At 34.2% G+C, this 21448-nt stretch overlaps 5 protein-coding genes across 5 annotated transcripts in view; 3 read left to right on the top strand and 2 right to left on the bottom strand.

Moving 5' to 3' along the window:
• Positions 1 to 2079, top strand: part of LOTGIDRAFT_158455 (hypothetical protein) — a gene marked incomplete at both ends in the record, with an annotated part of 3283 nt that extends 1204 nt beyond the window's left edge. The window contains 2 exons of the mRNA XM_009051611.1: positions 873 to 1049; positions 1520 to 2079. Of these exons, the coding sequence (XP_009049859.1) occupies positions 873 to 1049; positions 1520 to 2079 (737 nt within the window). The remainder of the gene's footprint in view (positions 1 to 872; positions 1050 to 1519) is intronic.
• Positions 2080 to 2310: 231 nt separating this feature from the next.
• LOTGIDRAFT_158456 (hypothetical protein) lies at positions 2311 to 3747 on the top strand (the record flags this gene model as incomplete). The annotated part of the gene is made up of 1 exon (XM_009051612.1): positions 2311 to 3747. The coding sequence occupies one exon, from the start codon at positions 2311 to 2313 to the stop codon at positions 3745 to 3747; it is 1437 nt and encodes a 478-aa protein (XP_009049860.1).
• Positions 3748 to 4533: 786 nt separating this feature from the next.
• LOTGIDRAFT_158457 (hypothetical protein) lies at positions 4534 to 5259 on the bottom strand (the record flags this gene model as incomplete). The annotated part of the gene is made up of 1 exon (XM_009051613.1): positions 4534 to 5259. One exon carries the CDS (start codon positions 5257 to 5259, stop codon positions 4534 to 4536), a length of 726 nt encoding a protein of 241 aa, XP_009049861.1.
• Positions 5260 to 5442: 183 nt separating this feature from the next.
• Positions 5443 to 6597, bottom strand: LOTGIDRAFT_158458 (hypothetical protein; the record flags this gene model as incomplete). Its single annotated transcript, XM_009051614.1, has 2 exons — positions 5443 to 5975; positions 6024 to 6597. The coding sequence occupies 2 exons, from the start codon at positions 6595 to 6597 to the stop codon at positions 5443 to 5445; spliced, it is 1107 nt and encodes a 368-aa protein (XP_009049862.1).
• Positions 6598 to 7609: 1012 nt separating this feature from the next.
• On the top strand, positions 7610 to 11558 carry LOTGIDRAFT_113544 (hypothetical protein; the record flags this gene model as incomplete). The annotated part of the gene is made up of 11 exons (XM_009051615.1): positions 7610 to 7870; positions 8031 to 8126; positions 8284 to 8357; positions 8823 to 8970; positions 9322 to 9390; positions 9766 to 9889; positions 10033 to 10148; positions 10423 to 10521; positions 10714 to 10904; positions 11125 to 11199; positions 11447 to 11558. The coding sequence occupies 11 exons, from the start codon at positions 7610 to 7612 to the stop codon at positions 11556 to 11558; spliced, it is 1365 nt and encodes a 454-aa protein (XP_009049863.1).
• Between the last annotated feature and the right edge of the window lie 9890 nt (positions 11559 to 21448).

Below are 21448 nucleotides of genomic sequence, written 5' to 3' on the forward strand. Positions count from 1 at the left end.
TCTTACGAGGACATACGAAAAAAGAAATGTCGTTAGGACGCGTAAATGTTTTTACTTTTAATACCCGAAATTTTAATAATAATGCTAGGCCAAACGACTTCGCTCTATTTGATATACCGTGGTTCTATCTATCGGAAATTCACTTAATTTAACGACTTAAAATATGGAACTCGAAAGCAGACAACAATACATGATAGACAAACAAGAAGAGTTGAAAATAAAGTTGAGACAGTACAATTCATGCAGGAAAACATGGTGTAGAATCGATTCTGTTTTCAAAACAGCGAGCACAGTTCTAACGGTAGGAGTAACGGTGGCAACGGCCGTGACTGGTGGATTAATGCTTCCGGTCATCATTCCAACCGTATTGGCTGCATTAACAGCCGTTCAAACGACTTCTTGCGGTCTCATCACTTTTGGTTTCACGAGCAAAAAGAAAGCTCATTATAAAAAGAAAACGGATATCTTGAATATGTATCTTAATCAATTGTACATCTTTTTCGAAAGATCGAGAGAAGACAAGAACATAACAGTTGAAGAATTACAAGAATTCAATGAAATTTTGGACAAATTCCATACAGAAATATCAGCGGTCAAAATAAAGAAATAATCAAAAATATATACTTAAAAAAATATGATTAAAATCGAACTTGATGAAACATTGATAGAAAACGCCCTATTTTCCGATGTTATCAAGTCTATCTCTGATAAATTTAAAACATTCAAAGGACAAATTAAAATAGATGGAGAGATAGTCGAGTAAGGGAATCACAGACAATACATGTCACTCCTCGGTTTCAATGCCAAAACTTTTCACAATATCTTTTCAAATATGGATAAAAAATCCGATGCTTCCGATTGGTATTTTACAGGAAAAATAATTTTAATGAAAGACAATTTCCAAGAAATAAAAAGACCGAGAGTTGGTAGAGGAGGAACTGATCTACTTAAAAAGATCAATGAATACGAAGGCGAAAACTGTTACATACCTACAGATGGTCACTGTTTTATCAAATGCGTCAATCGTGTTTTGAACAAAGATTTAACGTGTAAATTTCAAGAATACATCAACGGGTTTTCAAAAGCAAATAGAAAAGGAGTGATGACTTGTGCTAGAATGAATGAATTCAACAAGAAATTCAACACTTCGTTTCAAATTTATAATCCCAAAAACAGACATTTTCACCCCAGAGACGTTCACGATGAATTAGATTGGGTTTTGTACTTACACAACTCGCATTTCTGTTTGATTAGAAGAAGCCAAAAAAGTTTGGGAATTCAAGAATAGAAGACAATTACGAACAGGTGTGGAAAACGTGTAGAGACGACAACGCAGTAACACAGGTTTCACCCCTCAAACTAAACGTGCTTTCGAGTATGAGCGATGATGCTTTATTCGCTTGGGATTGCGAAACGTATTCAGAAAAAGACACGCGAAGAGCAATTCCATATTGTTGCACTTTAATTAATTTAGAAAAACTAAGGAAAATATTAAACAGAATAAATAATCTATTTCCAGATTTAAAGCCTACAGATCCCATTCCAGAAGAATTTTATGATAAACTAATGAATGTAGTAGAAATATTTGTAGGTACAGATTGCATCGATCAAATGTTGAAATATTTAGGTCAATATGATAGAAAGAGATTAACATTAATTTCTCATAACGGCAGTGGATTCGACAACTGGATCGTGCTTAAAAATGCAAAAAAACTAACGCATTACCCTTTAAAAACACCCAGAGGAATTCTATCTTTTCCTTTATCTAATCCATACACGGATGAAGATTTACAGAAAAAATGGAAAAGACAGAAAGAAATAAAGGGTAATTATTTACAACATATAAATTTCACGTGTTTCTATCAACACGAATCCTCTAGTTTGGCTGCATGGGGAAATTCTTCCAATCTCCCCGCGAATTTGAGAAAGATTGCCGACGTAGATATTGCTAAATACACGCGAGACAACTGGGAGGAATTGAGACACGAATGGGAACCTTACGCCAAGAGAGACACTCTCTGTTTGGGAGCTTGTTTGATAAAATACAACCAATTTTGTAAACCAAAATATGTCCAATAATCTAACGGCTCCATCTTTATCTTTAAAGGGTTGGTATTATTTATATCATTACGATAAAGAAATGGTGGAAGAAGAATGGTATGAAACTACTAGAATGGTTGCGAAACATACGAAAAAGAAAATATAGAAAAAGTTTATTCGCACACTAATCCTTTTATAAGAAATTTTATCAGACGATCTATTAAAGGAGGAAGAGTTTCGGCAAATAGAAAATCATTTGAAACGAACAAAATGGATGAAATTTGTAACGTATTAAAGGAATATATTTCACAAACAGAAAGTAATAACATAATTGATTTATTCAAAGAATATAGTGCAAGCACAAAAGACAAAACGGTGGTTCATTCGAGACTTAAAAAAATAGAATGTACTAAACTAATGGCATTTGATGCTAACGGTTTATACGCTTCCGCCATGTCCGATTTAGACAGTGAATATCCGAGAGCGGAAAGTGGAAGACCGTTTCTACCAGAAGAAGAAAAAGAATTTGTAAAACTCTTCAATAAACAAAAATTCAGACCTAGAACAGCTATTTTAACAGTGTGGTTTGACTATCCCAAAAACATGTTCTTCCAACCGATACCAGCTAAAGATAAAATCACTTTCACGAATAAAGAAGGTAAAAAGGAAACGGGTAACAAAATCGGGTTCAGAAATGGTTTCTGTCACGACATTTTAACACCGGTCGATATTCAAGAAATAGTGAAAGCCGGTGGACGAATTATTAGAATATTAGATGGTATAGTTTACGAAGAAAATTTTAAAACTCCACCCTATAGAGATTATATTTTAATTTTGAGAGATTTAAGAAATAAATATAAACGAGAAGGTAATATCGTGGGTAGTAATTGCATGAAATTATTAGGTAATTCCTTGTATGGTAAATCAATTCAGAAAGATATATTCACAACTAGACATTTATGGAATGAAGCAACTTTACAGGCCAACTTTGATTCACGCGTTAAAACCTATGAGAAAATTAATGATACTCAATATATTGTTGAAACGGAAATTGAAGAAAAAGAGATTACTACCGAAGATAGAAAATCTACACGACTAACACCTAGTCATTTGGGATCATTCGTTTTATCTCACAGTAAAAAAATAATGAACAATTTCATTCACGTCATAAATGGATTTTATAAACCCGAAATATACTATACCGACACCGATAGTTTGTACATTTCATCCAAAAATTGGAAAAAACTAAACAGAGCTGGTTTGGTCTCCGAAAAAGACTATTGCAAAGGTAAAAACGATTACGGTGACGGTGGAATTATATTTGGTTTATATTTAGCACCAAAAGTCAAATACAACATCGTTTTGACTTCTGACGGTGTTTTAAAAGAAAAGAAAACGTTTAAAGGTTATTCTAATGATAAGATAAGTGTAGAAGATTACGTTCAGTTAGCAAGCGGACATGATGTGTCGAACGAATTTAATAAACCATGGGAAAAAAGTTTCACCAATGGAGTAGTTATTCCAAATGATAAACAAACTAAAGTTTTTAGAAGTTATTTGAATAATGTTAAAAGAAAACCACCAAACAGTGAAGGAATTATGTATCCTTACAACGACAAAGATGAGTATAGTTTTGACGAAAACTATGAATTTGATGATTTCGATTATCTTTCTAATCAAGAAGAGAATGAAGATTGTTTTAAATGAAGTTGAATGACAATTTCTTCGTCTATGAACCTGTTTTTACCGTCTTTGATTTCCAGATTTATATCTTTGATCATGAAAGAATTGACTGGTAAATAGGTCGTTTGAAACGGTTTCTCTATAATTCTGTATCCGATCGGCACCGTAAAAGTCGGTATGCTGTATATGATTTGGCGTTTGTGCTTGTTGAAAAATCCACCGTTGATCAAATTACAGTGAATGTTGATCACGTCGATATCGTTCTCAATGTTGGCCTTGTGCGGCGCCAATGTCGATTGAGCGTATATTCGTTTATCGAACCCTAGTAACGCATTCAACGAATTTTCTATGTTGAAATCGACATGACTGTTATTTCTCAAGATCAGTTTTATTTTGTTCAGATTCAGATTACCTTCGAATTCGATATTGTTTTTGCCGTTCACGCTTCCTGCGTATTCGGATAGGTATTCGTTGATGGCTACGTATTCGTAGCTCCCCGGTAGTAAGCTTATGGTTTCGAACGTAACTCCGTTATCCGTCGATATTTTTAGTTGATTGTTTTTTTCGTTGATGTTTCTAATGGAATTGTAAACGGAGAAATACTTTAATCCCAGTTCGTACTGTTTATTGCGATCGAGTTCATACTCGTAGTCTAGAGACAATTTGATGTCTGGTTTATTCGAGGTGATAACGAACAAATGTTCTTTATTGGACATTTTTAATGACGTTTATATAGTCTTTTTTAGTGATGATTTTTTTCTCCAAAAGCCGTTTTAATATGGCATTGACTTCGTTGTATTGTCTGTCTGATCAATGACCTTCTTTCATGGCCGCTAATATTATTTCTAATCTATTAAGCAATTCTTTATTGTCGTCGGATAAAAACGTTATACCTTGACCAGATGCCACCATATCATCGAATTCGTCTATTTCTTGTATGATTGGTGGATAATCTTCTGCATAATCATCTGATTCCTCAATAACTTTTGTTGTATAAAAATCAACTTCTTTCAATCTTCTTGTTTCGGGTCCTGACTTTTTGATCGCATGTAGAAATTTTGAGTATGCAACTAAATCCTTGTAATCGGCAATTTCAAAATCCTCGCCATTCATTAAATCTATTAACCCTCTCGTTAATTTAAATATAAAGTCTTTTGTGTCGATTTTGAATTGTGGTGAATTTCCACTAAATATAATTCTAAATCCATTAAACAATAAACCTTGATTATCAACGATTGGTGAAATGCTCTTTGGTAAATCTGGGTCAGGGTTTGAAAAAAGACGTTTTATATCAACTAATTCCCTAATTATAATACCATTATATTCAATCGGTTTGGGTTCTATAGGAGGCGTGGGTTCTATAGCGAGTCTCTTTTTAATATCTTCTTGACTTTTTAATATGGGTTGAAATGGAGTCTGTAGATTTTCCGTTAATCCGAGTTGTTGTAATCTGTTATTTTCAACTTGGGTCTTTATTTTATTCTTAGCTTTGATATATTCTCTATTTCTTTTTAAAAAATTATTCCAATCCGTCATTTTTAAAAAAATAAAATTAACATATATCGATCATAACTCTTTCTCCCGCAGGTTTTCTAGTATTTACAAATACATATCCATGATCATCTGGGTTTCTCCATTGAGCTTTACAAACTTTTTTAAATGTATCTCTGTCCATTCCGTGATTTATAGACTGAATGATTTGAGATTAATCTTTATCGTTTAATTCAAATAATAAAAACAATTTGCATTTTTTCTAATGAACATAGAATCCATCCCGTAAAAAGATTGGGATTGGTATATGCAGTGACAGTTGTGATGTCTTCCTTTGGTGAAGAATTCTTGTTGAACAGTTTGATTTCTTTGCGCTACGCAGTCGTCAAACAATATTAAGTTCTTTCGATTGCTATCAATATTAGACAAGTCTAGATCATTAACATTTTTCGTAAGAAAAACTTTTATATCCGTTGGATTGAAAGATGGATTCTTTGATTTAATGAAGTTTTCTATGATATCTTTTATTTCCACTTCTTCTTCTTCGTAATATTGAAATATGTCTTGAACATCTTTCTTTGGTAAATATTCCAAAGCTTTGAGGAATTGATAATACGATTGCTCTGGTGTTGTTGTGTAGATATACTGAGAATCGAAATCTAAAAGGTTTGGTGTTGTCAACATGTTAAAAGTGAGACGAGTTTTCCCAGAACCTGAACTACCGCATATACACATGAGCATTGGGTTATTAGGAAATATTTCTGAATGATTAAATTTTTTGCCCATTTTTATTTATTACATTTTCGTACCAAAAATCACCCCGTTGCCTTTATACTTTGAAAGGAAGATTCCCTCGCCCGAACGTATGTTTTTAAAAAATATGGCGTCGCCCTTGTGTTTGACCTTCATTTCTCCGGTGTCGATTTTATCTATTAATTTGCTTAATCCCTCTTTAACGGTTTTCTTGGTTTCTTCGCCAAATCTTTGTCCGAATTCTTTAACCGTCCCTAATATATCTCCTACTCCCGAACCTCCTCGTGCTTCTCTTTCCATTGCCAAATTGTGTCTACGTGCTTCGGCGTTTGCAGCGGCTTCAGCTTTCTTATCGTTGACAGCTTTGGCTATCCCAGCAGCACCACAAGCAATTGCACCAGCTGCAGCTAAACCAGCAAAGATTAAAGGTAAGAAAGGTAAAAATCCACCTTTTTTAGTTAAATTCTCATCAATTCTTTCCAAGTCTATATCGTCTCTGACTTTGCAATGTTTGTATTTATCGATAATCTTTTGGGTTATATGCACTTTTTTACCGTTGTAAGTTATTAGAGTCGGCGAATTCGTTTCCATAGCTTCTATTATTTTCATAACTAAAGTTTCTGGTTTCATTTTTAAAGGGTGTTTTATTATTCAATTCTTATCATTCTTCTATCTGCTATTTTAATTAAATGTTTTGCTTCTTCCAGCAATAAACAATAACCTGTTACATCTCCTTGTGTTTTTGTCAAAGGTTGATTAGGATAATTATCGTTGTTCAATCTGACTTGAACTTTGCGAATGATTGGATCTTGAGTATCGTTCAATGCCACTCTGAAAATGTTGTTGTTGTTTGTCTGAGAGTCTGGCAAGTTTTTGAAACCGACCATTAGATATCTCGCTGGTTTCACGGTGTTGGTGATTGGCCACGTGGTGGATTCTCCCGTTAAAGTCATGCTACCTACCGTGTTACGACGAAGAAAAGCAATTTCGATGTCTTTGGTTAAAGAGTTGAATATTCTCGTTTCCACTTCTACAGAAGGAGTGATTACCGGTCTGTAAAGTTGGATATTCGTTATTTCCAATTTTGCGTCAGAGTTGTTTTCACCAAAGAATATCTTGTTGTCGTTGATTTCTCTTTGCAAATGAATTTTATACGGTAAACCTATGGAAACCTTTCTGTGTTCCAAGAGACCAAATAAAGGATACAACTTCCAATTTACGTAATTACCCCATCTGTTGTTCTCGACGACATTGTTGTATTGAAGCGCTCGTTTTTCAAATCCGTGATTTACTCCGCGAGTCACTCTTTCCAGTGTGTTTCTAGCAACTACCCTTATCCTAGCAAGGTCTGCGTCATTTGCTACAGTTCTGACCGGTTCTTTTAAAACTTCTCCGTCACCGACATCGGGAATCCATCCCGAAACTGAATCGTAGTTTTTGGGATAGAGAACCGTTTTCAACATTGTGTCAGACTCGCCGGGGTGTTTTATGGTCTCTATCGGATTTGAACCAGCTGAGGTTTTTTCTGCTGAAATATGCTATCAAATTAAAACTAAAAATATACTCTAAAGTCTGGTAAAACCAATAATGAATTTCTATTGTCTGATTTAGAATCAAGGGGACCAATCAGTTCATTGGTAGAATGGATATAGAATATGGAGATGATGAAAAAACAACTTTATTGCCCTCGAACGGAAACGTTGGTCCAGGGAACGGAACATATGACACAATTTCTTCACCTCATGAAAATGGAACAGCTTCTGCTTTACTACCAAAAACAGCGGAAGAGTTTTCTATTCGAAGACTTAGCGGAAGAAAGAAGGTTGTTTTTATTGTAATTGGAATGGTAAATTTCTCTGCCTTCATTTGCTTTTCTCTACTAGCTCCATTTTTTCCAGGGGAGGTGAGTCTGGTTTTCATGTTTATTTACCATGTACATGAATGTGAATTTAAAAACAGAATATCGCTGTAACACTTTTACTGTTGAGAACCCGTCCTGTACATTCCATAACTCTCGACTGGTCTAATCTTCGGATGCGTCAACAGAGGCTTCATTATTTCAGGCAAAGAAGAAATCTGCATCAGAAACAACAGTTGGATTAATATTCAGTTGCTTTCAACTTATTATTTTTATTACCTCCCCTATATTAGGATTCTTTGTAAGTATATTTAATTATCACAATAGAAGATTTAAATTTCTATCCCATGATTTAATGCTATGGTGGTCGGTTAGTAGAGCCAAGACTCTAGAAAACACTGGTATCGTTCGAAAGATATCCCGATATGATATCAGTATTTATCATTTATATTTTTCAGCTGACCAAGATTGGAGCCAAGTTTATGTTTATATCTGGTGTTTTTGTTTGTGGATGCTGTTCTATATTATTTGGGTACGTATATTGTAAATGTTTCTGACATTCACGATGATTTGATTTTGATTCGCCTGCCAACGAAATATTGCAAAATTTAGAGTTGCAAATCCCTATATACAAAGAATTATGCATGACCCCACAAAACTTAGTCCTTGTGAACATAATTGCATTTTTAAAGCCAATTATTCCAGAAAGTAAACTAATTCAGTCTTTCGGATACCTGATTTGGATTTTGCAGCAAAAAGTTATCCTTTGAACAATGTTTTAAATCTCGTAGGATGTTTAAATTACTAGAATTTATCACTTTAAAGGTCTTTTTCTTGTCATAACGTGTTAACGCGGTAAAATTGAGATCACTGTCGTAAAAAGATCAAATCTTCATTTTTCACCAGCAACCACTCAAAAAGAAAATAATGGAAGAGGGTCTGCGGTGAAAGATGGTTAAATTGATTTTTTGAGATGGAATTACCCCTCTTATTTCAGAGTTTTAGATAAGTGCCCACCAGGTGACATATTTATAGCGATGTGTTTTTTGTGCAGAACCATTGAAGCTTTAGGAACTTCCATGTTCATCACAGCAAGTTTCGCAATAATGGCTTTTGAATTCCCAAATCATGTCGCTACAGTTTTTGTAAGTATCTCATTTATATGCTGTAGACAAAAATGGCAAAGAATGGTTGTTGTGCTTTCGACATTTTCTAAAAATCACTTTATCTGGCAATATGATTTGATTGTCACAACAAATGTTAAAGAAAGTTTCAAACTAAAATATCAATATACAGCCATTTTTTTAGTTCTAAATTGATGTAATATCTGAATTATTACAGTCATCACATAAATTCTCATTTAAAACAAAGTTTTACATTTAATGAATAAAAATATGAAGGTAATCATAGTTTAGTCAATGTCCGATCTTATTCAGGTGTTTAACTTTCGGATGGAAATACTGATATAAGTATATTAATGTAAGTTATCTTTCTAGGGTGCGTTGGAGACATTTACTGGTTTAGGTTTGATGCTTGGACCCCCTATCGGTGGGGCTCTTTATGAGGTAGATTAATTCACTAACATTTATTTATCATAACCAAATTTACCATTGAAACATTTTCATTTCATTTAAATTGCAAATCAGTCGGCCTACAGATAATTATTTTCATTATTAAATTGGAAGTTGATTTTCGTACAGTATACTATGGGTTACATAGTATACTATGGGTTTGCTCCTTATATGTAGAAATAAGCAAAAATTATCTGAATGTATACCTTTATTGTTCAAGACTTTCTAAATGAATTATAACATTTTAAGTTCACGAAAAGCTACTTATGTGATTTACTAACAATATGGTGCGAGTAACATCATTATGCTATAATTAGAGAATTCGTCACATTATCAAGATTTATCTAAGTTCTGCCACTCATGTTTTAGCTCGGTGGATATGGTTTACCATTTTGGGTACTTGGCAGTATCTTGATTACCTGTGGTACTGTGTCTTTGTTCTTAATGCCTTCGCCGAAAGGTAAGTGTGATTGGTTCAGATCAAATTCTGAAAGTGGAAGTCATCGTTCTATCATCTGAAAGAAATTAGTGCATAAATCAGTCCTTTAAACTGGCCATTATAGAAGAAATAACTTTATTTCGTTTTGATGATTTTATGATTTAAATATGTTTCAGAATCCAAGTTGCCATTCAAAGGATCAGTTTTATCATTACTAAGAAGTCCTTTGGTTGTCGTCACTGGATTAGCAATTTTTAGTGCTTCATACTCTCTAGGTTTTATGGATCCAACCTTAGCCTCTCATCTTGATAAAGTAAGGTTTATTAAATTTTAATGTTATACAGCTCTCTAAGACAGTCTAGCGTCTAGTCGTTCGGATGGGACAATAAACCGAGGCCCCGTGTGCTACAGGCTGTGCACGTTAAAGATCCCTCGACAGTTGGAAATCGAAAAAGAGCAGGCTAATGCCGCTGTCCTGGCAAAATTTCCCTCATTGCACCCTGCATGGCGTTGCCCGTCTTCATCAGCCCACATGGTGCAGAGAAGTAGGACGTAAAACTCCATTCATTTCATTTCATTTTTGACAGTTTGAATTAGGTTCTTTTTATGTTGGATTGATATTTCTATGTACGCCGGGAATGTATGGTTTAACAGCACCGTTATTTGGCTACATCGGGGATTCTAAGGTAACTATCTAAATTTCATACATATTGAATTTTAAATTGTTTTTTTCTTTATCAGTTTGAGACGTCAGAATATTTGTGTTACATAATGGAAGGATTCGTAATACTCTATTATAAAGTAAACTTTTGTTGAAATTATGAAATATTTAAATTTGATTAATTGTTGAGAGATCTTCAGGGATTAAGGTATTTTAGGGTTGGATTGGAGGAATGATGATGGTTGGCTCAATATCTTCAGCATTGATGTTTTTATTACTCGGACCAGCACCCTTCTTTCCATTTATTCCATATGAACTTTGGTTGATTATTACCACTTTACTTATATTTGGTATAACAGTTGGTGTAGCATTTGTCACTTCCTTTAAGGCAATTCTGAATGGAGCCAAGTAAGTTTTTCCTAACATCATTACTGGCTTGTAACGATTCACAATAAAGCCCAAATTTTATTGAAGTGGACTATATCTTACTGTCCAGGCAAATCCTTACGAGTGTATCAACATGTGTAGTATATGGTCATTTTAATATCTAGACATGGATGCAGGAAACAGCAGAAAATGCTCCTCCAGATTCCGCCATCCCGGATTCCAAATTGTTTTTCTTTGTCAGACAATTGGGCTATGAAGAATCTTTAGATACATTTGGTATGGTAAGTGGCTTATATAATTCAGCATACTCATTGGGGTAAGTAAAATTCTTTTTACCATTTGGGCCAAAAAGAAATTCTAGAGACTGGCAACTGATTAAGATACTCAAAAGTCTGCTTCCTTCCTTTCAACTAACTGAAATAACAGCTTGTATTGAGAGTCTGAAGTCTTTAGCTCCTCCATGTACAACGGTAGATATTATCCATATCTATATATGGACAAAATCTACCGTTGTTAAAGGAACATAGAGCTACTCGTTGTAATTTAGTCTACATCTCTTTCAGAGCGTTTGTTGGTCCCACAGTTGGTGGTATTATTACAGATCAGTATGGTTTTGGCTGGGCAGCATGTCTCTCTTCTTTAATCTTCATTTTCACGGTAGGCTACGTCTTTTGACATTCTTATGTATCTGAGATAGATTGCCAGGTAAGGTAACATACGCCCACTGGCATCTTTGATCTTGAATAAAAAAAATTACAATCACTAGTATGAAATATTGAATGTTATACACTTCTTTAGAACATTTTGGGGTGATAATGAACAATATCACCAAATACATTTTGTCAAAACGTTCTTAGGAACAGGTCAGTAACTTTAATCTTTTATTTTTCAATCATTGATTTTCATCTATAGTTGGTGATAATAAACAATATCACAAAGTTTCGAGAATTGTGCCTTCTAGGGTGTTTACAAGCTAAAGAATGCACATATTTCCAAGAACAATAACTCATGTTAAATTTTTTTTATTTCCGATAGGGATCACCATAAACAGTCACACCAAGTTTCGTCAAAAACGGTCAAGAATTATGGCCACGAGCTAAAAAAAAAAGTCGTCAAGAACAAGGGCAACAACTCATACTGAATATTTTCGAATTTTTCATTTTTAATAGGGTTCATCTTTGGGTGATTACAAACACTTTTCGTCAGAATCCGTCAAAAGTTGTGCCTTCCAGAGTATTTACGATTAATTGTGGACGGACCAAAGGACATGGGTAACGCTAACATTGGCGACTAAAATATTTTTTGAGGAATCTTGTATATCTAAACTTTACACGGCTAATGACCACATATGTATATAATATGCGGAAAAGATTGTTGTGCTATTTTTAAAATATATTTAATCTGTATCTCTTTTATTGTAGTTCTGTGTGTTAGTGATTTATAAATGTACCAGCAAACTCGGGTTTTCAGAACCCCCTTATCCACCATCCACAAATAAGCGTTAAAAGATTTCTATCAAACTTAAACATGGAACTATATTTAATTGTGCTACTGAATTATGTAGTCAATTGTCTTTGATATCCCATGTAACCAGATAAAGATATGAGTGAAAAACTTCATTCATAGTGACAATGTATACAAAGTATAAATGTTATATCCAAACTAATAAAATGATTGGGTATGAAAATGTTTTTACTGAAAGAGAGATCAATCGGAGCAAAGTTTGTTTAAAATTCATGACCTGAGCAAGGTACATAAGTCATTGACCCTGAACATACTTGATATAAGTTCGCCGTCCACTTCGATTTTATAGAGCGTTTTATAACACACCCATGTTCATAACACGGGTTCATAAAATCAACATGAACTCAAAGCACAGGTAAATAACTAGGCAAATTAGGTCATGTATCCATGCGCCATATAAACAAACAACAAGACATCCTTTGTTGGTGAATCGGTTAAAATTGAAGGTAATTAGTGGACGTGTTTACGTTGGTCTTATTTATTTCGTTACGCAAGGATAATTTATAAAAGGTGCAGAATCCCAATGGAAAGGTCGCTTCTTCCATTATAAACAGTGTATATGGAGACGCATGCAGCAGTGTGGTCTACAACGACAGTATGGTGATGACGCAGTTATCCGTTTTGTTTGAAGATGTGCAGTTTTGCCAATGATACCAAGTAATATGGTAGAGGAAGTTTACGTCAATGCCATGAGTGAAATGCCAAACGACCCCAGATTGGTAGAACTAGCCGACTACGTAACGAATCAATGGTTGGAGGGAGTTTATGTTAAGTCACCGCTTGGGTCATAATTAACCTTGCAGAAACGAAAAACGGTGACGTCCCGGGAATTTTTTCAAAATTTGGATTTTGAGAAAAATAGGATTATTTTTCGTTATCTTAGCAGACGTAAGCCTACTTAATCGCGTTATAGCCAATTCTTACCTTTCATCACCATAAAAAGTATCAGCCCTCGCCAAATGATGAACATTTCGTGCTGTCGAGAAGCCAAGAATTCACCAGTGCCATCGTCGATGCACAGAAACATTTCACCCGATTTCGTATGTTGAAACTCAGTTGGAATTTCAAGTTCACTTCTACTGGTGAGAAGCTTTGGAAGCACTACATGCCTGGAGCGATAAAGGGTGTTCTTCTTAGACCAGAATGTAGGCATTGATGAGATTATTTCTACGTTGTCATCATTCCACTCTCACAATCTCGACATTTCTTCGAGAATAGGTTGGAATAGGCTTAAGGTATGATTTTACTGAGAAAAAATTAATTTCTGAATGCAAATGCATGTATCAAAACATTATTAGTCATAAACCCTTTCTTACCTTCATGTCCAAGTGAGCATCTTCATTGTTGTGGTCGCCATTTACTCTTATCAAGATATCGTTAGATGTGATTGCAGTTGTATTTCATGTTTTGGAAGTACATTTCCAAACATCAGTATCAGTCTTCCTTTTATTTATACGATACTTGTAATCACTTACTACCAAAATAACGACCAGCGAGCTGTGCGTTTGCCATTTTGAATGAATATGCATTCCCTCGACATACACGTCTTTATATATATCAAATGGTGAATAAAGTTCAATATTTTAATCACAGATGCCAAAACAGTGAGTTACATCGTTAAATAGTAATTAATGCAGGTGAACAATTTTCAATTAATGTATGAGAACAATTTTCATGAATTTTTGTCACCGTTAATGGGGTCTTAACACCTCAATCTCTTGGCGGCATTTACCCAAAATCATCAAAGAAAACAAAACGGTGACCTCCCGGGAAGATACTCAAAAAGTCTGACCTCAGAATAACGTCAATCTTCGCTAATAAAGAAACGGTGCATGCATGGAATTCAAAGGGAATATATATATTATGCGTTTTTTGAAAGTTGTGTTATCAAAACAATCTTTCACTCGTGCCTATATCAAATCAGATTTTTGAAATTCTTGCCATATTAAATATTACACCCCAGCTCGTATCATAAATTTCATATGACATTATCACGAGTTTAAGATTCTATATATATTTATTTATGTATTTATTTTTTGGCACATCACGCATTCTGCATTGTTTGCAAACTATTTTGCATATGGTTAAATACGCATAATTTATACATGGATGGATATATAAATTAAAATGAAATTGACATGTACTTGGTAACATCTCCGTTACAGATTTGTTCATTTGTAAAAAGCTAAAACGATTGTTTATCGATTTGTCGCTGGCATAGATACATTACGGAGATACGACAAAGCATGATCCGATAGTCTTGGGGCCGTATGCAGCGCTCTTACCTTGACTAAAGTCGAACTTTACAAAGTTAGGATTAAGGCTTTCATTTTTTACATTTAATAGTCAAATTTAAGCACCACTTTCGTAAAGGTAAGTCTAACTTTAGTCAAACTTTAGTAAAGTACGAGCCCTGCATATGGCTCTAATATTTTATCTCGATTTTACAGGTCGTGTAGGGGTAATTTTCGGGCAGCGACCCAAAAAATATCGGGCAATAACCCGAATACAAAGAAAAACTAGAGCACCGAACGTGGCCCGTGATACTTTGCCTGATAGCTGTAAGACTTTTTTGAACTTCAAACCCTCTCAAGCCCGGTGTTGACTCGACCACTTTTAGTAAAGAGCCAAGCTAGACTTCCGGTTTAACATCCGCGATGAATAGACGTGGGTAGAAAGAGCACTCCACGACCAACTTAACATCTGCTCGTAAACTCTAACTATTCATAAACAGGGGGCCTGTTATAGGATGGAAAAGACTATACACCCAATCAGGACTCCAAATACTGGTAAAAGATCAACAAGAAGTGGTAATAAAATGACAGAAAACCACCACACCGCTGACCAGGAAAAAAAAAGATGGCGCCGAACAAGATGCACGTGCAATTTTACAACACAAGGAGGACTTGCCTTCTGAAACCATATCACATGTGAGTACTGACTGTAATGTTACAAATGCGGATCTTAAACAACTCATAGCAAACTTTGATGAAAAAGTATCAGATAAAATGATCATCTTTGAAAACTCATTCAAAGATTTAAAACATGAGATACGCAACATCAAAAATGATCAGCAAAGGACCGATCAAGAAATTGAAGAATTAAAACAATCCATAGATTTTCAGGATCAACGGGTCTCCGACTTAGAATCCCAAAATGTGCAAGAAATGTATTTATTTCCCAGGTTCCCAAATCTCTTCTCCAAACTCTATTATAGCTAAATTTGTGTGCTTCAAAGACAGGAATAAAATATTGGAATCAGTACGCCAAAAAAAACTACCAAAAGGAAAATCGATTAGAACTGATCTCCCTGTGCACTTGAAAAAATTAAGATCAGAATTAGCAAGTATTTCTTATAATCTGAGGACTGAAAAATCTCTGCAAACCCGAATAAAGGAAACCTACAATAATGTGTGGTTAGAGGTGCGCAAAAACAACTCATCCCCCTGGCAAAAGTACAAAAATTAACCTAAGCTTCTGAATATGATCTGGCTTACCTTAGTGAAAAAAAAAATAAATGAATGAAAACTAGAATATTGTGTTGATGTAATTATTTTTCTATAATTTCAGAATATGCTTAGTCTCCTTATGTAATTACCATGCATTACTTTAATATTGTAAAATCTTTAAGGTAATCTTAAATTAAGGGTGTTTAGAATGAAAGCTGAAGATATTTATCTTTTTGTACTCAAATACTATATCTTAAAATAGCAACATTTTCAAATGTTATTTGAATATAAGAAAAATTGTACAAACCTTGATGCCTTATCAACTTGAGCTAAATGTCTATGATTAGGATATCTTTTGGTGGAATTATCTAGTTTTTGTTCGAAATGTCATTGCTATATATCCAATTCTTTCTTTGTAATTGTTTATACTAAGCATGCTCTTCAGGCCACATGTCCACTATATGATCTGGCTTACCTCAGTGAAAAAAATAAATTAAATGAAAACTAGAATATTGTGTTTATGTAATTATTTTTCTATAATTTCAGAATATGTTTAGTTTTCCTTATGTAATTACTGTTAACCATGACCATACCATGCATTACTACTATAATTAATATTGTAGAATTTAAAAGGTAATCTTAAATTAAGGATGCATAGACTGAAAGCTGAAGATATTTATCTTTTTGTACTCAAATATTATATCTTAAAATAGCAACATTTTCAAATGTCATTATTTGAATATAAAAAAATTGTTAATGAGCTCTTGGGTCAGGCCATTTCTAGTAATGTTTACACTATTGCCATAATGAAACCCCCCACCTCTGTTTACAAACCATGATGCCTTATCAACTTGAGCTAAATGTTTATGGTTAGGATGTCATATGGATGAAATTATCTAGTTTTTGTTCGAAATGGCATTGCTATATATCCAATTCTTTCTTTGTAAATGTTTTCATTAAGCATGCTTTTCATGCCACATGTCCACTGTCCAAAACCCTTTCATATGTTCTCAGTACAAAATAATGACAAAATAGGAAAAAGACTTTTAATTTTTATACGCCCACATGTAAGATGGGCGTATATTGTAATCACCCCGTCGGTCCGTCGGTCCGTCCGTTCACATTTGGCTCGTGCTCACTCTACAGGCTACAGTTCTTTATGGATTCTTTTGATTTTTATTTTGTGTGTCAATGTCATTATGAAGATGATCCCTATTGATTTTCGTGATGATCGGATAATTTTTCACCGAAATATCGTGTCTGACGTGACGTTTTTCTCTATTAGCTATATTGTGCAACTCGTGCTCACTCTACAGGCTACAATTTTTTACAGATTCTTTTGATTTTTATTTTGTGTGTCAATGTCATTATGAGGATGATCCCTGTTGATTTTCGTGATGATCGGATAATTTTTCACCGAAATATCGTGTCTGACTTGACGTTTTTCTCTGTTAGCTATATTGTGCAACTCGTGCTCACTCTACAGGCTACAATTTTTTACAGATTCTTTTGATTTTTATTTTGTGTGTCAATGTCATTATGAAGATGATCCCTATTGATTTTCATGATGATCGGATAATTTTTCACCGAAATATCGTGTCTGACTTGACGTTTTTCTCTATTAGCTATATTGTGCAACTCGTGCTCACTCTACAGGCTGCAATTTTTTACAGATTCTTTTGATTTTTATTTTGTGTGTCAATGTCATTATGAAGATGATCATTATTGATTTTCATGATGATCTATCGATTTTCATGATGATCGGATAATTTTTCACCGAAATATCGTGTCTGACCTGACGTTTTACTCTATTAGCTATATTGTGCAACTCGTGCTCACTCTACAGGCTACAATTGTTTACAGATTCTTTTGATTTTTATTTTGTATGTCAATGTCATTATGAAGATGATCCCTATCGATTTTCGCGATGATTGGATAATATTTCTCCGAAATATCGTGTCTGACTTGACGTTTCACTCTATTAGCTATATTGTGCAACCCTGTAGTCACTAAAGATTGTTTAATCATTTCTGACAGCTGTCAGTGGGCGTGTGTTACCTTGCCTGGCAAGCTATCTTTTTAAATATAAATAGTAACAAATCTAAAATTTCTCTTAAAAAAATGAATTCACTTGAAATTTTGACACTGAACTGTCAGGGTTTTAGAGACATTGAAAAAAGAAGAGAAGTTTTCAACTATCTTAAACAGAAAAAACACCACATATATTGTCTTTAGGACACGCATTTCACTCGAGGTGGAAGTTGGAGTGGGGTTGCACTCAATTTGAGCTGCTTGGTGTGCATTTCTCAACAACTAATCTAAATGATGTTCTCGAAAATTATTATAAAAAACTACTTGACATGGAAAATGTCTTAACAGCATGGAAAAGGCGCAAACTGACAATCAATGGAAAGATTACGGTTATTAAATCTCTTGTCTTACCTAAAATAACAAATCTTCTGATCTCACTGCCTGATCCACCTAATGACTATTTTAAATACGTAAACCAGCTTTTCTTCAAATTTATATGGGATAATAAGCCAGACAGAATTAAAAGATCAATTGTTGTTCAAAATTACGAAAAGGGAGGTCTAAAAATGATTAATATACTCAATTTCAACATATTAATGAAATTAACCTGGATTGACAGACTATTAAATACAGATGCCATATGGTCAAAATTATTTGAGTCTTCGGTTGGTTGTTCCTTCAACTCAATAATCAATTTTGGTAACAACTTTATTGAGAAAAAACTTTTCGAAATCAAGAATTCTTTCTGGCATGATACTTTACAAAGCTGGCTACTAATCCAAAAATATTCTCTTCCAAAAACAATAACTGAAATCAACAATTCCCCTATCTGGTATAACTCTCAAATAAAAATTGACAACAAACAAATAGCTTTTCCAAATTATATATCTGCAAATATCCTCTTTATTCGTGATCTAAAAGATACAAATAATGAATATATGAATTACATTGAACTAGGACAAAGGTTTAATTTGAAAACCAATTTTTTAAATCATGAATCGCTACTACGGGCTATCAAAAAATTTGATTTAAATGAAAATAATGACCCCGTCTGTAATTCAAAATTTCAAATTAACTGGGAAAAGAAATCTGAAAGAAATACTTAATTTTATTATTATTATTTATACCCAACCCCCATGTGCACAAAGCAAGTACTTAAAAAACGGTTTCATTCTTGACAACAGTAATTGGAACCAAATATATTCCTTGCCATTTACAGGCGTCGTCCACTAATGCCTACATCCACTAATGCCTACAGTTACTAATGACTACAATAGTGATATTAACATGAGTTGTGATTTTAGCAGAGGATTAGAAGCTTCATGAGTTCTCTCAAAGGCCAACACATGCATTGGTATAAAAATGACAGTGCGATGCAAACAGTATTCCCCAAAACATCTCTGACACTATTTACCCATTTTGGTTTATTAGACATGGCCAATCCTCAGATCGTTGAGTTCGTGACATCATAGAAAGGTGGCCAGCAGGTCGTTCTTGATGGATATCGGTACCGCCTAAACAACAGAAGACAGACCTGTGTACACTGGTGCTGGTATATGGAATCACCACACCAACGTTGGTCCGCGAAGCAACAATCACCTTGAAGGATGGCATGCGCACCTTAATAAGACTGTTCAGCGAGCCCACCCCAACATCTACAGCCTCGTGAGAGTCCTACAGAAGCTTGAAAAAGCAGAACGTAATAAGATTGCGCAGCTAATACACGGTGCACGTCCTCCACCCCGCAAGCGAGTATATGTTGAAATAGACCAGAGAATCCAACGCCTTAAAGATGACTTGTTCATACACAGAAAGACGCCTCTTCAGTTTTTGGATGCTGCAGGACACTTGCTAAAACTCTCGTGAAAAAAATGTTACGAACTGATATATAAAAAAGAGTGCTAATATATAATGAAAAGAGTGCTAATATGACCCTTTTTCTACTTGTAGTGTTATTATGTCAATTATGTTATTATTATTATACTGATATATAAATAAAAAAGTGCTATACAACTTTCTGTCTTTTGTCGTCTATAGACAATATTCCACTAAAGTGGACTTGTCCAATTAGAGGTTGGGTAGCTATGATAGCAGGTATCGCTGAAATTCACTAGTGCATGTCTTTCTTTAATTTACACTGTAGGCATTAGTGGATGTAGGCATTAGTGGCCGGAACCCATTTACATGCTGTTCAGACTCAAAACTACAATGGTTTCAGTACCGAATTTTACATCGAATCTTAACTACCAATACATTCCTGAAAAAGATAAAAATAAGAGATAATGATCTATGCTCCTACTGCGAAAAAGAAAGAGAATCTTTAAAACATTTATTTACTGAATGCCAACAAGTCGTTCCAATTTGGAATATCTTTCGAAATTTGCTACGTGAACTGATAAACTTAAATCTGAACTTCACTAAGGAGGCAATAATCTTCGGGGTTTTTGAAGACTTAAAAGATGAAGACCATAAAATGGTAAACTGGCTCATTCTTATAATAAAACACTTTATTCATAAAAGTAAATTTGACCGTTAAATCTCAATAAAATTATTAAGACAAATAGTTAAACAAAACTTGGAAGTCACGATTTACATAAATATAAAAAATAATACTTGCCTCTCTCACAAATGGAACGATTTTTTACATTCAAACTTTGTAGCCTAACAAATCCTTTTTCGTAAATAATCCATATTGGTGTTAAGAGTGAAGAAGTTCCTAAAAACTTCTATGTAAAGCACTGGCCAAGGTCACAAATAAAGAGATAAATGTTCAATACAAGATAAGGTGAAGTTAGCATAGTTAGTATTAAGTTAAAAAAACAACCACGAGTAATCTAAATAAACAAAAATCTATAATATGAAAGTTTTCTTGTTACCAGTTCTAAAAGAAAAGAGTATGAATAGGTTCTGAAAAGTTAAACATCTTTATATAAGGATTAAAATATATTATACTTAATGAGCTAGAAAATAGAGAGGGGGGTCAAGTATTATTGGATTCAATGGGATCGAGTCTACCACGGACCAGAAATTACTAAGGTTTTTATTGCGCTTATAGGCAATTACAAGTCGAATTCGAATAGGCAAATTCTAAAAAAACGCAAAATTTGTGATTTGATTATTCCCGTAAAAGTATGTTTTGGGTGAAAAGAGTTTTTATATAAAAGTTGGTGAGTATCCGTTGGTTTAAAAAATACTTTGATGTCTAATTTGTTTGTTTGGGGGAAACTTGGTCCTTTGAATACCGTAGTATCCAAAAAATCCATACTTTGTAAGACCCTGTAATGTTTTAACTCTGCTTAACGCAACATAGGCTTGACCAGCTTGGAATATTTTATGAAGTGATATTACGCCTCTATCGAGACTTAGACCTTGTACTTTTTGAATAGTAACTGCATAGGCGAGACGTAATGGGAACTGGCGTCTAACATCGCCCTTATAGTTAACATGAGGGCTTTCATATCTCTCAATGCCAATACTACCACGTGGTACATTTGGCGGAAGTAGAACACTGTCTTCATTTATTCCAACTTTAGCATTATCAAATTTTACAAAAATTTTGTC

This window comes from Lottia gigantea, assembly GCF_000327385.1.
Source record: "Lottia gigantea unplaced genomic scaffold LOTGIsca_17, whole genome shotgun sequence".
NCBI lineage: Eukaryota > Metazoa > Mollusca > Gastropoda > Lottiidae > Lottia > Lottia gigantea.